Source organism: Platalea leucorodia (genome assembly GCF_965183815.1).
Source record: "Platalea leucorodia genome assembly, chromosome: 8".
Lineage (NCBI taxonomy): Eukaryota > Metazoa > Chordata > Aves > Pelecaniformes > Threskiornithidae > Platalea > Platalea leucorodia.
In genome coordinates, this window is record NC_138830.1 from 17,994,385 (window position 1) to 18,012,199 (window position 17,815).

A 17,815-nucleotide genomic window follows, 5' to 3' on the forward strand; every position below is an offset into this window, starting at 1 on the left:
GTGCTGTGCTTGTGGATTTCTATTTTAGTCCACAATTTTCTGTGAATGTCAAAAATCTGAATTTTTTTTTCTCTAGTTGCTGTTGTTTGTTATAATATAGAATACTTTCAGATTGCTGCAACTGGGAGCTTGAATACAGAGCAACAGTTTTATCAAGGAGTTACAGTGATGGCTACAGTGCTAATTCAAGCATGACAGATGATGAACTAACTAGGGTCTAGAGTACTCATTGAGTATATCTATATTAATGATGTGCATTTGGAGGGATTCTTTGTAAGGCGTGATTTTTGCATGGTGTCTGCTTTCTTGTTTCAGAAGAAGAAAGCTATTGTGCTGTGGATAGATCTCTTGATCTGGTTAGATATCTGTTTTACTTGAAGCCTAAGTAGCTTCATACTCATATTTTGCTTGTTGGTAGATGGGAAATGCACAACTGTTAAGTAAGCAGTGTTTTAGTTGACTGGTAGGTTGGGGGAGTGGTGTTGTGTGGGTGTGTGGGGTTTTTGTTGTGTTTTTTGTTTATTGGGGTTTTTTTTCTTTTAAGATTTCGTTTTGTTGAAAATCTGGATGGACACAGAAAATGCTAGCTGACTTTTTGTTTGCCTGTTTCTCAGTATTAATTAGATGAAGCACCTCCTTAAGTAATTATTTTTATTTTATCTGCATTTTTACTAGGTATGTCCATCTCATTAAAGTTCTTCTTTATTCATACCTATGGTCATATGTATGACCAGAGATGTGTGGTGTTGTACTGACACAAATGGAACAAAGCTGAACCATGGGTTTTTGGAGGGGTTTTTTTGTTTGTTTGTTTTTTCCATTAAGTGTTGTTCTTAATTTACCAGCGGACCCTACAAGTTCTGCTTCCTGACCTTGCAGCCAAGGCTAGTCCTGCAGCCTCCGCACTTATTCGAACCATAGCAAAACAGTTGAATGTAAACCGAAGAGAGATTTTAATCAATAACTTCAAATACATCTTCTCTCATTTGGTCTGTTCCTGCTCTAAGGATGAGCTTGAGCGGGCGCTTCATTACCTCAAGGTAAATTGGCATTTGCTCTATTATATATGCGGATTAGGAGCAAGAATTGATGAATAGTGAGCTTTCTGCTTTATTTAAATTAAGGTCATGCAAAGCATAGGTGGGGAAATCATATATGCAGAAGCTTTGTTCTTGTTGTTATTCATAATCTGTTCCGTTGGCTCTGAGGAACTGTTTTATAAGATATTTTGTGAACTTAAAAACTCTAAAAATTTGGTTTATCTAACATTGAGCTGATTGGAAGCTTTTTCTTTAATTTCTATGGTAAATCAAGCAGAGTCCAATGCTTCCTGTCTCTCAGTGTGTTAGTTTTGTTGTGATGAAATTAAGACTTGGTTTCTGTTTGCTATTTGATTATAGAATGAGACCGAGATAGAACTGGGCAGCTTGCTGAGACAGGACTACCAGGGACTGCATAATGAATTATTGCTGCGTATAGGAGAACACTATCAACAGGTCTTCAATGGGTTGTCAATATTGGCTTCATTTGCATCTCATGATGATCCCTATCAGGGACCTAGAGAAATAACATCACCTGAACAAATGGTAACGTTGTCAAAATATTAATGTTCCACTTTGTTCAATAATTTTTTTTCTCCAGTCTGAGAGTGAAGACAATTTGATGTTCTCTGAACATCACTTATTTGAGGCAAAAAGTGGAGGAAAGTCTGGCATTTCATATTAAGTGTTCCTGTAATAGGGAGATACATATCAAGTATGCATAAAAAGCAAAACAAAAAAACCCCAAAGAAACCAACCAACACTCCGCCCCCCTCCAAACACACAAACCCTAAAATCCTACCAAAACAAAAAATCCTATGGCCTAATAGGGATATCTTTTATTAACACTAATATTTCTTAAGGAGCAGTGTATGTATTTGGGATTCTTCTTATTTGTCTTTTAGAATTAGCACTTCATACTTGCTTTTTTTAATTTCTTAAGTTTAGGAATGTGTTAATAGTAAGATTACTTGCTTTTTACTTTTTTTTTTTCTCCTCCCCTGCTCCCCAGGCTGATTATCTGCAACCTAAATTGCTTGGCATCTTGGCTTTTTTTAACATGCAGTTACTGAGTTCCAGTGTTGGCATTGAGGATAAAAAAATGGTGCGTAAATTTAATTTTGAATATTAAAACAAAGATAAGCAAGGGCTATTTTAATATTCCAGACTTACGTATGTGATTGTGGAACTGTCATTGAAGTCTCACAGATGCTAAGGTTCCCACATGATTCTTGAAAACTGATGGTGTCACTCTGGGTAGGACTTCTGTGTAAGCTCAGAAGCTTGTTTTGTTTCTTTAATGGTCAGCTAATATACATATTTCAGTCAGACATGGTATATGTAACAAGTTGCTCAACCAATAATTATAGAGGAGGAATCCAAGTGTATGGTTCATACGTGTGAAAGAAATAAAGTGGAGGATGAAGGACTATGGGAGAAAACTAGAGTTACTGCAGGGAACAGGGTTATAAGGGCACCAAAGGGCAAAGCTAAAGAAAATAAGATGCAAATCCAAGAGAAACTGGGCATTATTGGTTTTGCTTCTCACAGAACAGCTCCTTTCAGCTTTACAGTAGAGAGCATTTAGAGAAATTAGAGCTCACACCTTGAGGCAAAGTCTGAAAATGCTGCTCTGCTGAGGCAGTGCTTCTAACCACAAGACAGGGCTTTTAGCCGCCTCACAGAGGTAGTGCAGATGATTTCTGTAGAGAATTTTTCCGTGCTAGAATGTATATAACCTTTACATTGACGGACTGCATTTTGTCTGGTGTTCTTTCAAGCTTTTTGCTTCTCAGATATTCACGTTGAGATGCTCTCATTTTCGTAGCCCCATGTCTTCACGCTTTCTGAATTTCTTCATTTGTATAGCATTTCTTCTGCTGTACCTGCTGTTGTTTCTATCTTTTCTTGTTCTGTTTTTCGTTCTTGGTGAGTTTCCCTTTCCATGACCTTTCCTCAGGCTCAGGTTTCTTCCTGTGCTACTGATCTGTCATGGTGGACATTTTACTACCTTGTTTGGTACAGTATTACTGTGACTGAAATATCTCCTGCTTTTTCTGCATCTCAGTATTTCTCATCTGTCTTACATCAATCCCATTGACAACTGAGCTATTGCCTGTTCCCTGAAGCTTACCAGTTGCTTCTGGCAGAAGTTGTATGTGAATTCTGTTGGTGGTGGGGGTTTGTTTTGTTTTGTTTTTGTTTTTTTAAATGTAAGTTTGTTTGTTTTCTCTATATTTTCAAAACCTGCTCTTTTCAGTTTCAAAAACTTTGGACGTATAGTCAATCATGTCTTATAACAGACTTCTGTAACCATTAACTCCTTTGATGTCCACAGTTCTTCCCTCATCAGTCTATCAACAGCCTAAATAATGACTATTTTCTTACAATCCTGTCATTACAGATACACTTTCGTTCTCTTGTCCTCTAAGCCCCAAATTCTTTATTGAAACATCAAACTGAATTCGATGTCTTACTGGGTACGATCTCTTAAGCCAGGGTAGCCTGGTTTTATTATAAAGTATGGCTTGTGTATGTTTTGCTGAGTATCTAATACACTAAAATGACTATTCTCTATGTCTAGGCTTTAAACAGTCTTATGTCTTTAATGAAGCTCATGGGTCCCAAGCACATCAGTTCAGTAAGAGTGAAGATGATGACTACACTGAGAACAGCTCTAAGATATAAGGATGACTTTCCAGAACTGTGTTGCAGGTGAACTGATAGTGTACCCAAACAGTGACATAGCTGCCATTTCTGTCCTTGAATACACTGTTTTGTTTTATTCTAGACAATAATCTAAACCACAGAGCTGAAATAATTTAAAATGCTTCTCATGACTCACCTAAAATGTCTTTATGCAAAGAAGAATCATTGATTACTATTGTTTTGTTGTCTTTTCTTGTTTAGAGCCTGGGATTGCTTTGTTCGAAGTCTGGACCATTCATACCTTGGCTCTTTGCTTAGTCATGTGATAGTAGCATTATTGCCCCTTATACATATCCAACCAAAGGAAACTACGGCAGTATTTTACTTTCTCATAGTTGAGAACAGGTACCGTACAAAATATTTTAAGCTATATGGGTTAAATCCTGTAATAGGAATGGGGATAACCGTAAATTAAAGTTGTCCAGCACTGAGATGAGAGAACTTGTTTTTCTGCAAGTATAGCAGAAGTATATAGTATGTGTTCTTTGTTTCTTTCAGTAATTATAATTATGAAGCGCACAGAACTTAGTGTTGAGTAAGATTTCACACATCCTCTTCACAAGTGGTCACAGCAACTGAACATAAAATCAAAGTCTGATACAAAAGAATTAGATTTTCTTGACTTGACCTTTTTGAAGACAATGTTGAGTCTTAATTTTTTTATCTTATGTTTTGTAGCTTAAAATTACGATTTTTTTTTTTTTTTAGGAATGGTGATAGTTTATATCTTGATTACTTTTGTTGGGTTTTCATTTTTCTTGTACTGTATCATACCAACAGTATCAAAATAAAAGGTAACAATAGGAATAATAAGGCTCTTGTAGAAGCCCAGAGTAGCAAAATTGAAAGAGATTCCTTCATGTTAGCAACACAAAATTCTTTTTTTGGTTGTATGTTTCCTTTTCTTATGAGGAAAACTGGAACTGTATTCACATCAAATGGGATTATTCTCACCCTTTGGCCAATGTCCAAAATAAGGAGATCCAAACCTGGTAGAGGTAAATAGCAACTTTGAAAGCTTTGGAAAGAACTGTCTTTAAAAGAGAAAGTAATTTGAAGTGTAGAGGAGAAATACCTGTGGTTTAGTTGAGTAATAAGAGAAACAAATTGTTTAATACGTATACTTAATTAGATGAAAAAATAATGGAATATACGTTTTCCTGCTTTTCAAGCCTTTGTTCTTCTAGTCATTACATTTCACTGCTTTCTTTTGATGGGTTTTTAAGATTTTTCTGATCCAACTAATTCTTGCTATGTTCTTTGCAATGTTTTTTTTTGTAACTATTAGGGATGCAGTACGAGACTTTTTACATGAAATATATTTTCTGCCTGACCTTCCAGAACTAAAAGAAATTCAAGTCGTCCTTCAGGAATACAGAAAGGTACAGCTTCTTGTATTTATTTGTTTATTTATAATGCATGAAATGAATTAATGACAAGTGAGGAAAAAATATAAAGTTTATTGCTAAGCGGAAATAGTATTTATCTGCCTCCACAACAAAACAGAATTTGTGTATCGCAGGAACACTTTGAAGCAGATCTTGAGTTTTCTGTAGCAGTGAAATAAATGCTCACGTTTAACATGCTGGTTTCTGTAGCATCTTCTGAACACTGACATTTCATCTTTTTGAGGCTGAAGAGACTGTAAGAGTAACAGTCAACAGTATTAGCTATAGCAATGAATGTGTTACAAGAGAAGCTACTTTTAATTTGATCCCTCTTCTGTATTCTCTTTAAAGGTAACAAAGTTTGTCTATTTTTAGGAGTACTCTACGGTCCGTTTCTTTTGCTTGCCCTCATAATGGTTAGGTAATAGATGAGAAGTAGCAACTATTTAGTGGGAATGAGGTAACAAAAGTAAAAATTAATTTGATTTCAGATAATGAGGTGCTCAAAGCAAAGCGTTTTCTTCTAATTTAATCATTTTTATTTACACCATCATTATATTTACACTTTTATATATTTACACTTTTAGCACCTTTTTGAGGAAAACCTTTTAAAAAAGTAGAAGGAAGATGGTGGTATATGGATATAGGTGAGAATGTAGGCAGAAGTGTAGTTATTTGTACGCGTTCTCACTTGTGTTCTTTGAGATGCTGCTTAACTGTGTTCCTGTTATATTTAACTTGAACTTCTTATGTCATGTCTTGTTCAGGAATCCTCCAAAAGCACTGACTTGCAGACAGCACTGCAGCTGTCTATGAGAGCTATTCAGCATGAGAATGTGGATGTTCGTATTCATGCACTTACCAGCCTGAAAGAAACATTATATAGAAATCAGGTATAGAAAGCCTCCTTTGGTAGAATTAAAAATAAATCAAAGTAGTATCTGGACCAGCAATCTAAAACTCCTTGCTGTTACTGCGTGTTCACATGAACTGTGTTATTCTCCTCAATTTATTAAGTTAGCCTATTCTTAATATAATGGGGAGAAGGGATTCTTTTTCATCATGTCTCTTTGTAAGAGGACTTTCAAATCCTCCTAATCTGTGTGATGCTGATTCAGCAAGGCTAGTGCTATATTTCTTATCTTTTTTAACTCTGAGGGAAGATTTATCTAAGAAATCCATTTCAGCAATCTATTGTGTGGCCTTGTTCTCTGTTAGAATGTGTATGGCTTTTGCACCAGGAGACTAACACATTAGAGCCAGCATTTTTCATGTGTAAGTGTAATATCTGAAAGAGAATTAAGATGTATGTGACCACCTCACAACTTTGATATTTTTTTTTCTCTTCTTTGTCTTCCACCCTCAAAAATTTGAATCCGTTGATCATATTCAAATAAATTTTATAGCCATGTACAAATTGCAAAGAAACTGCTTTACAAATCTGTGTGGTTATTAGGCCAGAGGGGTGTATGTGACCTATTTAAAAAAAAAAAAAAAAAAAAAAAATCTGTCCACATAGTAGCTATAAGATTGTGGGACACTCTTCAGTCAGAAATTTAAAAAAATCCTAGCTGAAAGAACAAACAGTCATTGTGCATATTCCTGGCCAATCAGTAATTCTTGCAGCTCAGGTCAGCAAAATCTCGCCATGTCTTGCTTAGTTAGAAGTCTAGCAAAATAATTCAGGCAAATCAAACTTAATTAGTTTCACAACTTGTGGAACTATTTGCTCTGTTATGTTGGCTGTGGTTTTTGTTTTCATTAAACATAAAAATGGCAAACATCTTCACATCATTAAGAGAAATTTTTTTTTCTATATTTGGATTAAATGTGGAACTGGGGAATAAAAGCTGGGCCAAAATGAAAAAGAAAGGAAATCCAATTAAAACAATGGGCATTGATTAAAGGACTTGAAACCCTGGGCTTTGTAGGGACTGAGAGTGAAGAAATGACCAACAAATGGGAAATAATAAGGATACAAACGGCAGTGAAACCACAAGGTATGACAACAGTTGCGTGGAAGAAATTGAGAGGAAGTATCAGAACACAGGAAGAAAAGGGACAGATAAGTGAAAAAGATTAATGTAGAAGAGAAGAGAGGTTCTTGGTAAAGGCCAGGAAAGAAAATGAAATTAGCAGAGAGGTGTATGATAATGAGATAAAAAATTGGCCATGACAGTGTTATTAATTGAGGTCAAAATTCCTCGTTCTTATTCATTTGTTTAGTCCTTCCTAGGGTAACAAGCAATTTAGGGCAATTGGGCTACAGTTACAAAATGACAGCATTTGAATCACTAACGTAAAGTCATGGGTAAATGAAATATGAAGTAAGAGTGAGTTACAGATGAAAAATTTCTGAGAATATTTACCCTAAACATGGTTGTAGAATAACTCATCTTTATTTTCCAACTTCCTAGGAAAAATTGATAAAGTATGTAACAGACAGTGAAACTGTGGAGCCAGTCATCTCCCAGTTGGTAACTGTACTTCTAATCGGCTGCCAGGATGCAAATTCTCAAGCCCGACTACTTTGTGGAGAATGTTTAGGTGAACTGGGAGCCATAGATCCCGGCAGGCTGGATTTTTCATCAAGTGAAACTCAAGGAAAACATTTTACATTTGTGGTAAGAAGTGTTGCTGCAGTGGTTTGTTTAGCATTAAGGCTTTTTAAAAAGTACTTGGGAGTAGGGAACTTCTTTAGACCCTTTGAAAATCTATACTTGCTTCCTCATCCAAAACAGTTCAGAGTCAGGCTTCAAAGTGATCATTTGGAGTTTAAAAATACAGCTATTACTCTGTTTGTTTTAATAAAACTGGTGTTGTGTTTGTGATTGAGGCTGGTGTGGAGGATCCAAATTTTGCCTATGGGTTATTAATGGAACTGACCAGAGCATTCCTTGCTTATGCTGATAATGTTCGTGCTCAGGATTCTGCAGCATATGCAATTCAGGTAAGATACATGGTTAGATCCTATTTTTTCTTTATGAATTATTTCCTGTCACACTCAACATAGAATTATGCAATATAAACATGCATTTTGAAGCACATGTTTAAGTATTTGAAACTTTATCCTATACAGCTTTAAATTACAAGGTAAAAGGTTATTCAGGATACCGATGTTTTTCTTTTTTAAACTCCTCAGTGCTCACTTAGAATTCTGGAAAGTTGTCAAATAAACGAAGATTTGTTTGATTTTGTGTTATGATATTGTAGGCAAGATCTGATGTTTCAGAGGTAACTAACAGTCCATACATAGTGATTCAAAGATTAATCCTGAGACTGACTTAGAAATGGTGCAAGTTCCATAGGCAGAAATGAAAAGCAGTAAGTATTCCTAAGAGGGTTTCTGCTTACACTTTTAAGAAGGAACTGAAAGTGAGCCTACCCTTATTTTCAGACTCTAGTCTTTTGTGCTGTTTTGCCAACTCTGTTTTTTGTTGTTGTTGTTTAATATCTTTGTGAAAACTTCAGGACAATTCTTGGAGAAAGGAGAAAATAAGTGGTCCCATGTAGTCAGTGAAATAAGAGAATTTCATTAGCTTGTGCACAAGGAGGAGTCAGACTAACTTCTAGTCCTGGTTTATTGGCAGATGTGAAGAATGTGAGATAATGTGGTCCGAACACCAACTGGAGAATCTGGGGAATCAATAGTTGAAATCAACACTGCCTAGTAATAGGGGATTAACAATGTTGGATGAAAGTTCTGCAGTTACAGTTTCTGAATTAAAATTCTGTAACTTCTATCTCATTACTTCTGTATATACACTGTTTTTTATTACTGCTGTGGTCATGAAATATTTTCAGTGCTAACTTAGTCATGTAAACCATGCCTTTTCAGGAGTTACTGTCTATCTATGACTGTAGAGAGACAAACACCGACTGCCCAGGCTCCAGGCTCTGGAGGAGGTTTCCTGAGCATGTGCAGGAGATCTTGGAACCTCACTTAAACACACGGTATAGGACAACTTAAGCAATTTGTTTTCGTAACAGCTTTAAAAACTTTTTTTTTTTTTTTTCCTCCAAGCTAGGAATAACTTCATTTGGTTTTGTGATTGTTACTCTTCTCTGAAGAGTTATACATGTATATGCAAAATTCAAATAAGGTCATTTTACGTAAAGCTGAATTAGCACTTCGTTGAATGTAATTCTCTGTAAATCAAAAGAGCAAAATTCTGAGCTCATACTTTGCCCATATCTGCCTGTTTGTCCCTAGAGCATTGTCTTTCCTATACGATGTTTTGAAGCTTTTATTTCTGTTTTATTTCCTCTGTACAAATTCTCAGTAGCATTTGAGTTTGTACTCAAATCCATTAATATGCCTTTACTGCTGCCCTTTATAGAAGTAGGAAGAGCGCATTGGGTTTTAATTTGACTTTTTATTTGACTTTGTATTTTGTTGAATTAATGACAAAAATAATGTGAAGAAAACTTCAAATTATGTATTTTTATGTATTATATTAAATAAAAAAGTTAGTTTTATTGAATGGATATTTTAAAATTACAGGTACAAGAGTTATCAAAAGGCTGTAAATTGGTCTAAGATGAGGAAGCCAATTTACTTAAGCAAATTAGGTGATAATTTTGCAGAATGGTCGGCAACTTGGGCAGGTTATCTTATAACAAAGGTAAGAGAATAAATCTGCTTTCTATATTGGTATATACAGCGCAGTTCTTGAACTACATTTTGGTTTTTGAAAGTCAGGGATGGATGGGGGAATATGCCTATTCTCTATAGGCCTGTTAAAGCACATACCTAAAGACTTCTTGCATCATCAAGGTAATCATGCGCCTTCCCTTCCCCAGCATTGTTGCTTCTTGGCTAGGCTTCACAGGTAGTGTCAAAGCCAAAAGTCTAGGAAGTTTACCCGTGCCCAGAGACTCTTGTATAACTGAAGGCACTGACAAATCCTTCTGAAAAGCATCTGAAATGCTTCTGGAAAACCTCAAATTTACCTTCTCAGTTTCTGAAGGATTTCTTTCATTTCCCCATAGCTCCACAGTCCCAGCACATAAAAAGCATTTGTTTCTTTCTTCCTTTCCTTTCCACTTTCCAACATGTAAGTGACCCACTCAAAATTTCACTTCTAAATCAGCCACTTCAAGAAGTGAATTTAATCACAATAGCTCAGTAGCTACACTGTCCTCTTTCTATTTCAGACAGAGAAGAACTGAATGTCGTCATAAGTTCTTACTTTTTCCAGGCTTTTAAGGGCAGAAGAGAGGCTGAGTGCAGTAGTAGACTCTTGGCCTTAAGGTTTTTCCTATGGCCAGTGCAAGTTCACAATGGGGGTGTAGAAAACATGGAAAAGTGGAACATGTAAGCAATGCTTGCCTGTCTTTTTGTGGTATCAGCAACTGATACGTGTAATAGCAGCTGCCATCTGGCATCCCTGTTGCAGGTTTAAGTCTGATGAACCTTCTGTAGGAGACAAGTGTCTTAAAATAATATGATGGAATAGAATTTGTATTTGTCAACAAAAAGAAACCTGTTAATTGTTCAGGCATTTGCATTTTTGTGTAATGATGCTTTTCCTGGAAATAATATTTTTCTATAGGTACGACATGATCTTGCCAGAAAAGTTTTTGATTGCTGCAGTATTATGATGAAGAATGACTATAAAGTGACAATTTATCTGCTTCCACACATCCTTGTCTATGTTTTGTTGGGATGCAGTCAAGAGGATCAACAAGAGGTGAGATGTATAAGAAGGTAGTGTTCTTCATAGGAATGTTCAGGAGCTGTTCTTCCCAAGAGCTGTTCAGCTCTGCAGAATTACAGTAGACCTACATGAACAAACTGTATAGCTGTTAAACTCCTTTTCCTGTATTAATAATATAAATTTTCTGCCAGGGTTTTGAATATACTCATGCAAGTTTGTGTTGAACTGCTTTTCTGTGGATTTCCATCCATTTCTTCAGTAGGGCCTAGGGCGAGATATTATGCAGTTAATTATGACTGCAGTAACATCAAGAGCTGGAGTGGTACGAAGAGGAAGAAAGTGTGGCACAAACAAGGAATAAATTGAACTTGTATAATTCCAAGAATTCAGACCCATAATTTTTTTCTCTCGCTTGCATACACTTGGAATTTAAGTGGAAAAACTATTTAGCTACCAGATTCATGCAGAGCAGGATTCATAGATGTCTTGTAGTAAAGCAGGGATAGGAGAGAAAAGAATCATCCAGTCTGCTTTCCTTCAGTTTGCTTTAGCAGAAGTTAAAGAGACTGAGAAATATAGCTTACATTCTATTAATTTGAAATTTCACAGCTAAGTTATCTGTGTTTAAACATTGTGGGTGTGTAGAGGTGTGTGGTGATTTTTCCTGTGTGAACAAGTACATCCACAGTAAGCATCTGTTACATACGTTAACTCGTGTTCTGTTGACTAAAACAAAGAGGAAGCAGGTCTTTCAGCATGGTATTTACTTAAATATAAGCAAAAAGTAGATCTGTGATGTAGTAGCCAGTAGATAACTTGGCTCTTATCAAACCTTGAAGTATTGTATTTGCAGCAGAAGTGCAGGAGCATTCATTGTGTTTTGAAACCTAAAATTCCAGTAATCGTGATGGTTATTCCAAATCCAAAGGTTTGCTTTTCAAAGGCTTTCTCTCTGTATGGAGTCTCCTGGCAACAACTGCTACTTGGTTTGCCATTTCTTCCTCTTGAGATTGTGGGACAAACAGAGCTTGCAAATAAGCCCAAAATAATTAAAATATCTAGTATTTTAGTTTGATCTTTGCATTAATTGCTATTTCCTACTATTTTGATGCCTTCAGTCTTTTATCATATTAATGTTTGTGTAGGTTTATGTGGAGATTATGGCCGTTCTGAAACACGATGACCAGTCTACTAGGAGACTTGAAGACAGTGCATCAGATCTAAGTCAGCTGAGCACGCAGACGGTGTTCTCCATGCTTGATCATCTAACTCAGTGGGCTAGACATAAGTTTCAAATGATAATTGCTGAGAAAAACACTAGCAAGTCTAGCAAAGACAAAGGTGATCTAAAGAGTGAGTGATGCTTATTTTAATTATAAGTGATATTTACATTTTTCAAATTAGTATTTAAATTTGCCACTTCACATTATGACCATTTAAGAATGCAGTATTACTATGTTAGTCTGCTTTATGATTTCTTACTATCGTACTGTGATTTCCACCCCCCCAACCCCAAATCCATTGTTTTGAATGCCTATTGTAAGAAATGCAGATTCAAAATTAAAAACTGAAATTTATATTTCTCGGTAGTTTTCTAAAGGTTCAGTTTAATATATTCTATGCTGTCGTGCAGGAAGTAGAAAGTTCACCAGGATTGTTTTATAATAAATTATTGTTGACAGAAGAGAAAAATATGTTTTTAAATTAATCAGATTATCTCACTAAATTGTGAAATGAATTAACTGAATTTTGATGCATAAGGTAATTCTTATAAATGAAACCTCAATGGACAGACTTTTTAAAATGTTGGGTTTTTTTCTATAGCATCAAGTGAGGACTATGGAGAATATCAAAATGTGACACGTTTTCTAGACCTCATACCTCAGGATACACTAGCTGTGGCTTCCTTTCGCTCTAAGGCTTACACAAGGGCTGTGATGCACTTTGAATCATTCATCACAGAGAAGAAACAAAATATTCAGGAGCATCTTGGATTTCTTCAGGTTCTGAAGTTCTTTTTGTTTTCATTTAGTTTATTTTAAAATGAAAATAGACACAGATGAATAAAGCTTTGTCAAATTCTTTTTGATGGGAGGAATAAAGGATATAGTCAAGCTCTTGTGGTTGGATACAAGTGTTCAGTCGTCTGTCTTTCAGCAATATTTAGTACTTCCCCTTGCTTGGCATGCCTCTCATATGAGAAGGAAGGAGTAGCTTTCTAGTGTATAATAAAAGATTGTAAAATCCTGAAAATAGTTAATAGTGGGTTTGTTGAAAGTATAGCATTTATTGCTTTTAATTAACTCTGCCTTTTGTCAGAGAAAACACAGCCAACTATAATAACAACAACAACAAAAAAGCCAAAACACATTTGAAGGAAAGCTAAGTGGCTTATTCTAAAGTAGAGAAAGACCTAATGCTAAGGGTGTTGAAAACAATTAAAATTATTTTCAAGAAGGGTTTTAACCTATGGGATGAGCCTGTTCGTGGTTCATTATGGTTTATATTCCTCAGTGACATTTCAAATTTGAAAAACTTAGTATGTTGCTTTTCCACCTTAAGTAATCTGCAGCTTCATATTATACAACTTTATCATGTAATAATAGGATATTTATTTTGCCCTTTATACTGATTGTTTCAGGTAATTTGATGTGTTATTCTTTCTTGTTCTCTCTATAGTATGAGATCATGAGTATTGCAGTATGCTAAGCAAAAGTAGGGCTCAGCTTTGGAAGTAGCCCAGCAAAACTGATATTTTCCATGAAAGCTTAATGCCAAGAAATCCTACAGAGTAGTTTGTTCTCCATTTTCAAGAAGATGCATGATTCTGAGCACATTGTGTATAAAATATCTTCTTCTTGTCTTAGAGTTGTTTTTAATGTCCGTTTCCAATTCTGTTTGAATAAAGAAATTGTATGCTGCTATGCATGAGCCAGATGGAGTAGCTGGGGTGAGTGCAATTCGGAAAGCAGAACCATCTCTCAAAGAACAAATCCTTGAACATGAAAGTATTGGCTTGTTAAGAGATGCAACAGCCTGTTATGATAGGGCTATCCAACTGGAACCTGATCAGGTAAATGCAAGGCAAATTCCTTTTTTTTTTTTTTTTTTTTTTTAAATATATGTAATTATTATTTTGTTAATCTTCTTAAATAACACAAGACTAAGCCAAAAATACCTGTTCAGAGTATTTAAGTAAAATGGGAACATAAGAGTTTACTGTGGCAGTTGCTGAATAATTATTGCTATTGGAAGTGTCTTATGAACTGAAACAAATCTCTTATTGGGTTTATACTGTAATTTGCAGGCTTGGTTTAATAGTTGGATGCTTATACCCAGGTTTTTGCTAGGACAGCTTACTAATTAAAGTTCAGCCTTTGCTTGGGAAGGCCTGGAATTGATTGTTTAAATATCAGTCAGTACTGGTACATGCCAAGAGAACCATTAAAGCAAGTTACCACAGGTTTTATTCGAAGTAATTCTGACTTACTATTTTTGATTATTGACTTCCAGAGAAAATGTTCATAATGTAAGAGCAATTGGAAAATGAGTAAAGAAAACTTACAATTATTTGTCTTCCATTCCTGTTGCCCTTCCTTTATTTGGAACATATAAGGTACTGTTAAGCTGAGCAGTACTGGAAAATCATCATGCTTTTCATATGCTAGAGTGAATATCCAGAGATGTGACGATAAATGCAAAAAGAAAGTTGAAGACATGTATTACCCTTTCTATAGTTGAAATACTTCTCTGATGGAAATTGGTAAAAAGTTTCCCAGGCTAGGATATCCCTATGGTTTCTTGCAGTTCCCTGGGAAGCAGAGGTTATCTAGCACAGCTGATAACAGGTATAGTAAATAGAGTGTTTTGATGGCCCTACTTCATTCCTACAGTAAGGAAAACATTTTTATTAAGAGTGAAATTGCTTTGGGTTTTGGGGTTATTTCTTTCCTGTGACTTTTTCTTTTTTGTTGTTCATTTCTTTAAATCAAATTTTTATTCACAGCTCTGATATGGGTATCAATAAATTAACATCAAACTACATTTGCGGTGAGGCACATTTCAAAAATTGCCTATGGTGATTTAAGTTCTTTGGTAATCATAGACTTTTACTTTATTTTTTTAAATTTTGAATGTTCATTTAGCTTATGATGCAATTGGTTATGCCTTTTCATGTTATAAAAAGCATCCGAATGGACATATTTCCTCCTTCAGACTGCCATGAATTTCATTAATGTATGTGTGGCGGGTTTTTTTCATTCGTGTTTTTTTTTTTTTCCCTTATTTCTAGATTATTCATTATCATGGTGTAGTGAAGTCCATGTTAGGCCTTGGTCAGTTATCTACTGTAATTACTCAGGTCAATGGAGTGCTTGCGAACAGGTACTGTAAGCATGTAACACAATGTGCATTTCAGTAATATGAAGCTCTTGTATTACACCTATGCCTTGTAGCCATTTTTGCACATTATCAAGCATTTTGAGGCTTATCAAGCATATCCAATTAGCAATGTGAAGCTAGAAAACTTTAAGTGCTTTGTCTATAAATTTATTTCAAGACTTCCCAAAATGTTAGTACTTTTTGTCTGCACTGTGTACAGTGTTGATATGTGCTTTAATTTGTTAAATAGAATCTTTCATCCATTGGCTTGCATGTTACTTGTTCCATAGCTATTCTGTAGCCTAACAGGATAAATGGATTGGAAGATGGTAATTTTTAAAATGTGCCATAGAAGTTAAATACAGTACTTAGAAATTGAATTTGTGGGATTGTGTCGTACAGCTATTATTTTTTGTCAATGCATATCCTTTGGTCTTACTGAATTTTATTAGAAGCAAGCTTACCTTGCTTCTTTTCAAGTGTGAAAAGCTTTACATAAAGAATACTTGCTAATATAATGTAGAGCTAACATACTGAGGGGGAAAGGAAAAAAATGAGTTCAGCACAAGCTTTTATTGCCTTAATTTTCTTTTAATAGGTCTGAATGGATTTCTGAATTGAACACTTACAGAGTGGAAGCAGCTTGGAAACTGTCACGATGGGATTTACTGGAAAATTATTTGGCTTCAGGTAAGCTATCATGATATCAAAATATGAATTCTTCCTTGCATTTCTGAACAAGTGTATGTTTTAGTCTAATCATCTTGAATCAAGGGGCAGCTATTAGCTGTTAGCTATTTTTTAGTCTCGTAAATATATTTGACTGTAAACTGTATAGTCTTTGAGTAGAAATTTCAAGCAAGTGTAAGGCCAAATTTCTTCTGGGTTTGTTAGGGGGGATGGATTGTGGGGTGGAATTATACAATATTTCTAAAATTTTATTAATTATTTCTGAGAAAAACTTATTTTTCCAGTAGTATGTTAAGACAATTTAGCATTAGAGTTTGAGAGGCTTTTCTTTTCCTCCTCAAAGATGTGAAGTCCACTACTTGGAGTGTCAGACTAGGACATCTATTATTGTCAGCCAAGAAGAAAAATGAAGCAGCTTTTTATGAAACACTGAAGGTTGTTCGAGCAGAACAGATTGTACCACTTTCAGCAGCAAGCTTTGAAAGAGGATCCTATCAGCGAGGATACGAACACATTATCAGGTTTCTGATTTTCATGTCACTATTTTCAAATCCAGAAATCACATAATCAAGTATGCAGTAGCAAGAATTTTCCATTTCCACAATAAATGGTACTGATGTGCATTTTCTGTCACGTCTTTTTTTTTTTCTTTTCTTTTGTTTATTTTTAAATACTCACCCAACTGGATACCTTTGATTAATTGGAAATTTATATTTATCCCCCATGAAAAATATTCACAATAAAACTGTTGGGTATAGTCTTTCAATCTTTTGCTTTTAATCTGTATGGTAGCCTAAAAGCACTCCCTTCTTTTATCAACAAAACACAGTAAAAATTGAACCCCCATCCCTTTCAGTAGTTTTACTTTTTCTTTTTTAATAAATTTTGAATTTGGCTTTAGTAGGCTAACAAGTGAGTAGCCTTTCTTTTAATGAAAAAGGCTTAATACTTCCTCTGCACTGTAAATGCATCCTTATGGCAAGATATTGCATGAAACTAGCCAGTTGAAGTATGTATTTCTTAATTACTTCTTAATTCTATTTTGTGTTGTTAATTTTTTCAGTGTTATTTTATTTAGAAAAAGGAGTTTGAGTATTGAGAAAGAAGTGTTTCAAAATAGTTAGATTTAGCCATTGATTTGGGCTACTCGGAAGCCTTCAAACAGTCACTGTTTCTCTGTCAGATATACCCACTACACTTAAGCTCTGCCAATGAGAACTTAGGTGTTTACAAGTTCTCAGCTTTGCAGCTTTACAGTGACAGCTAATAATAATGGTATTTTAAAATAAATGGACTAACATTATTGTAAAGAGGGTGTTTAAGTAACAGATAGTATATTGCCTCTAAAATGGTATTTGTTGAAAATACCAGACTTTTTGAAGAATTATTGCTAAAGGTAATGGATAGAAATACTCTTTCTAAAGATTGACTTCCTCTCCAAGTGATCTTCATTGTCTCTGTTCAGCAGCTTGGCAAAGGAATAGTGAGAAAATAACTAATCAGTTTATAAATCCTCGATTCTTGTGTTTGGTTTTGCTGCATTTTTGCTTTTAAAAGAAGTCCTACTATTTGAAATTACTTACATGGCCAGCTTTTAGAAAGAAAATGGCAAAAGCTATGTAAAGCTTGCATATATCTCAAACAGCAACCAATTTTCAACAATTTTTTGCCTTTCTTTTGCTAACAGGTTGCATATGCTGTGTGAGTTGGAACATAGTATTGGACCAATGTTTCAGCAACTAGATGGTGACCATGGCAGAGATTCCCTGAATTGGTGTGCTCGTATTGAAATGACCCAAAACTCTTACAGAGCAAAAGAACCCATTTTAGCACTAAGAAGGGCTTTGCTGAGTCTCAGTAAAAGGTGAGAACATGACTGGTTTTTGTCTGTCTGTGTTGTATTCTCAGTAATATTCTGTTTTTTCACATATGTGTTAGAAGAGAGAAG

The 17,815-nt window shown here is 35.2% G+C and overlaps 1 protein-coding gene across 1 annotated transcript in view; it reads left to right on the top strand.

Annotated features, from left to right (window-relative positions):
• Positions 1–17,815, top strand: part of ATR (ATR checkpoint kinase) — a 41,365-nt gene that overhangs the window by 11,456 nt on the left and 12,094 nt on the right. The window contains exons 15-33 of the mRNA XM_082319385.1: positions 846–1,040; positions 1,401–1,586; positions 2,053–2,145; positions 3,625–3,755; positions 3,951–4,094; positions 5,038–5,131; positions 5,905–6,030; positions 7,555–7,761; positions 7,974–8,087; positions 8,976–9,091; positions 9,642–9,762; positions 10,693–10,830; positions 11,943–12,150; positions 12,622–12,800; positions 13,706–13,870; positions 15,089–15,180; positions 15,776–15,867; positions 16,211–16,388; positions 17,555–17,731. Of these exons, the coding sequence (XP_082175511.1) occupies positions 846–1,040; positions 1,401–1,586; positions 2,053–2,145; positions 3,625–3,755; positions 3,951–4,094; positions 5,038–5,131; positions 5,905–6,030; positions 7,555–7,761; positions 7,974–8,087; positions 8,976–9,091; positions 9,642–9,762; positions 10,693–10,830; positions 11,943–12,150; positions 12,622–12,800; positions 13,706–13,870; positions 15,089–15,180; positions 15,776–15,867; positions 16,211–16,388; positions 17,555–17,731 (2,756 nt within the window). The remainder of the gene's footprint in view (positions 1–845; positions 1,041–1,400; positions 1,587–2,052; positions 2,146–3,624; positions 3,756–3,950; positions 4,095–5,037; positions 5,132–5,904; positions 6,031–7,554; positions 7,762–7,973; positions 8,088–8,975; positions 9,092–9,641; positions 9,763–10,692; positions 10,831–11,942; positions 12,151–12,621; positions 12,801–13,705; positions 13,871–15,088; positions 15,181–15,775; positions 15,868–16,210; positions 16,389–17,554; positions 17,732–17,815) is intronic.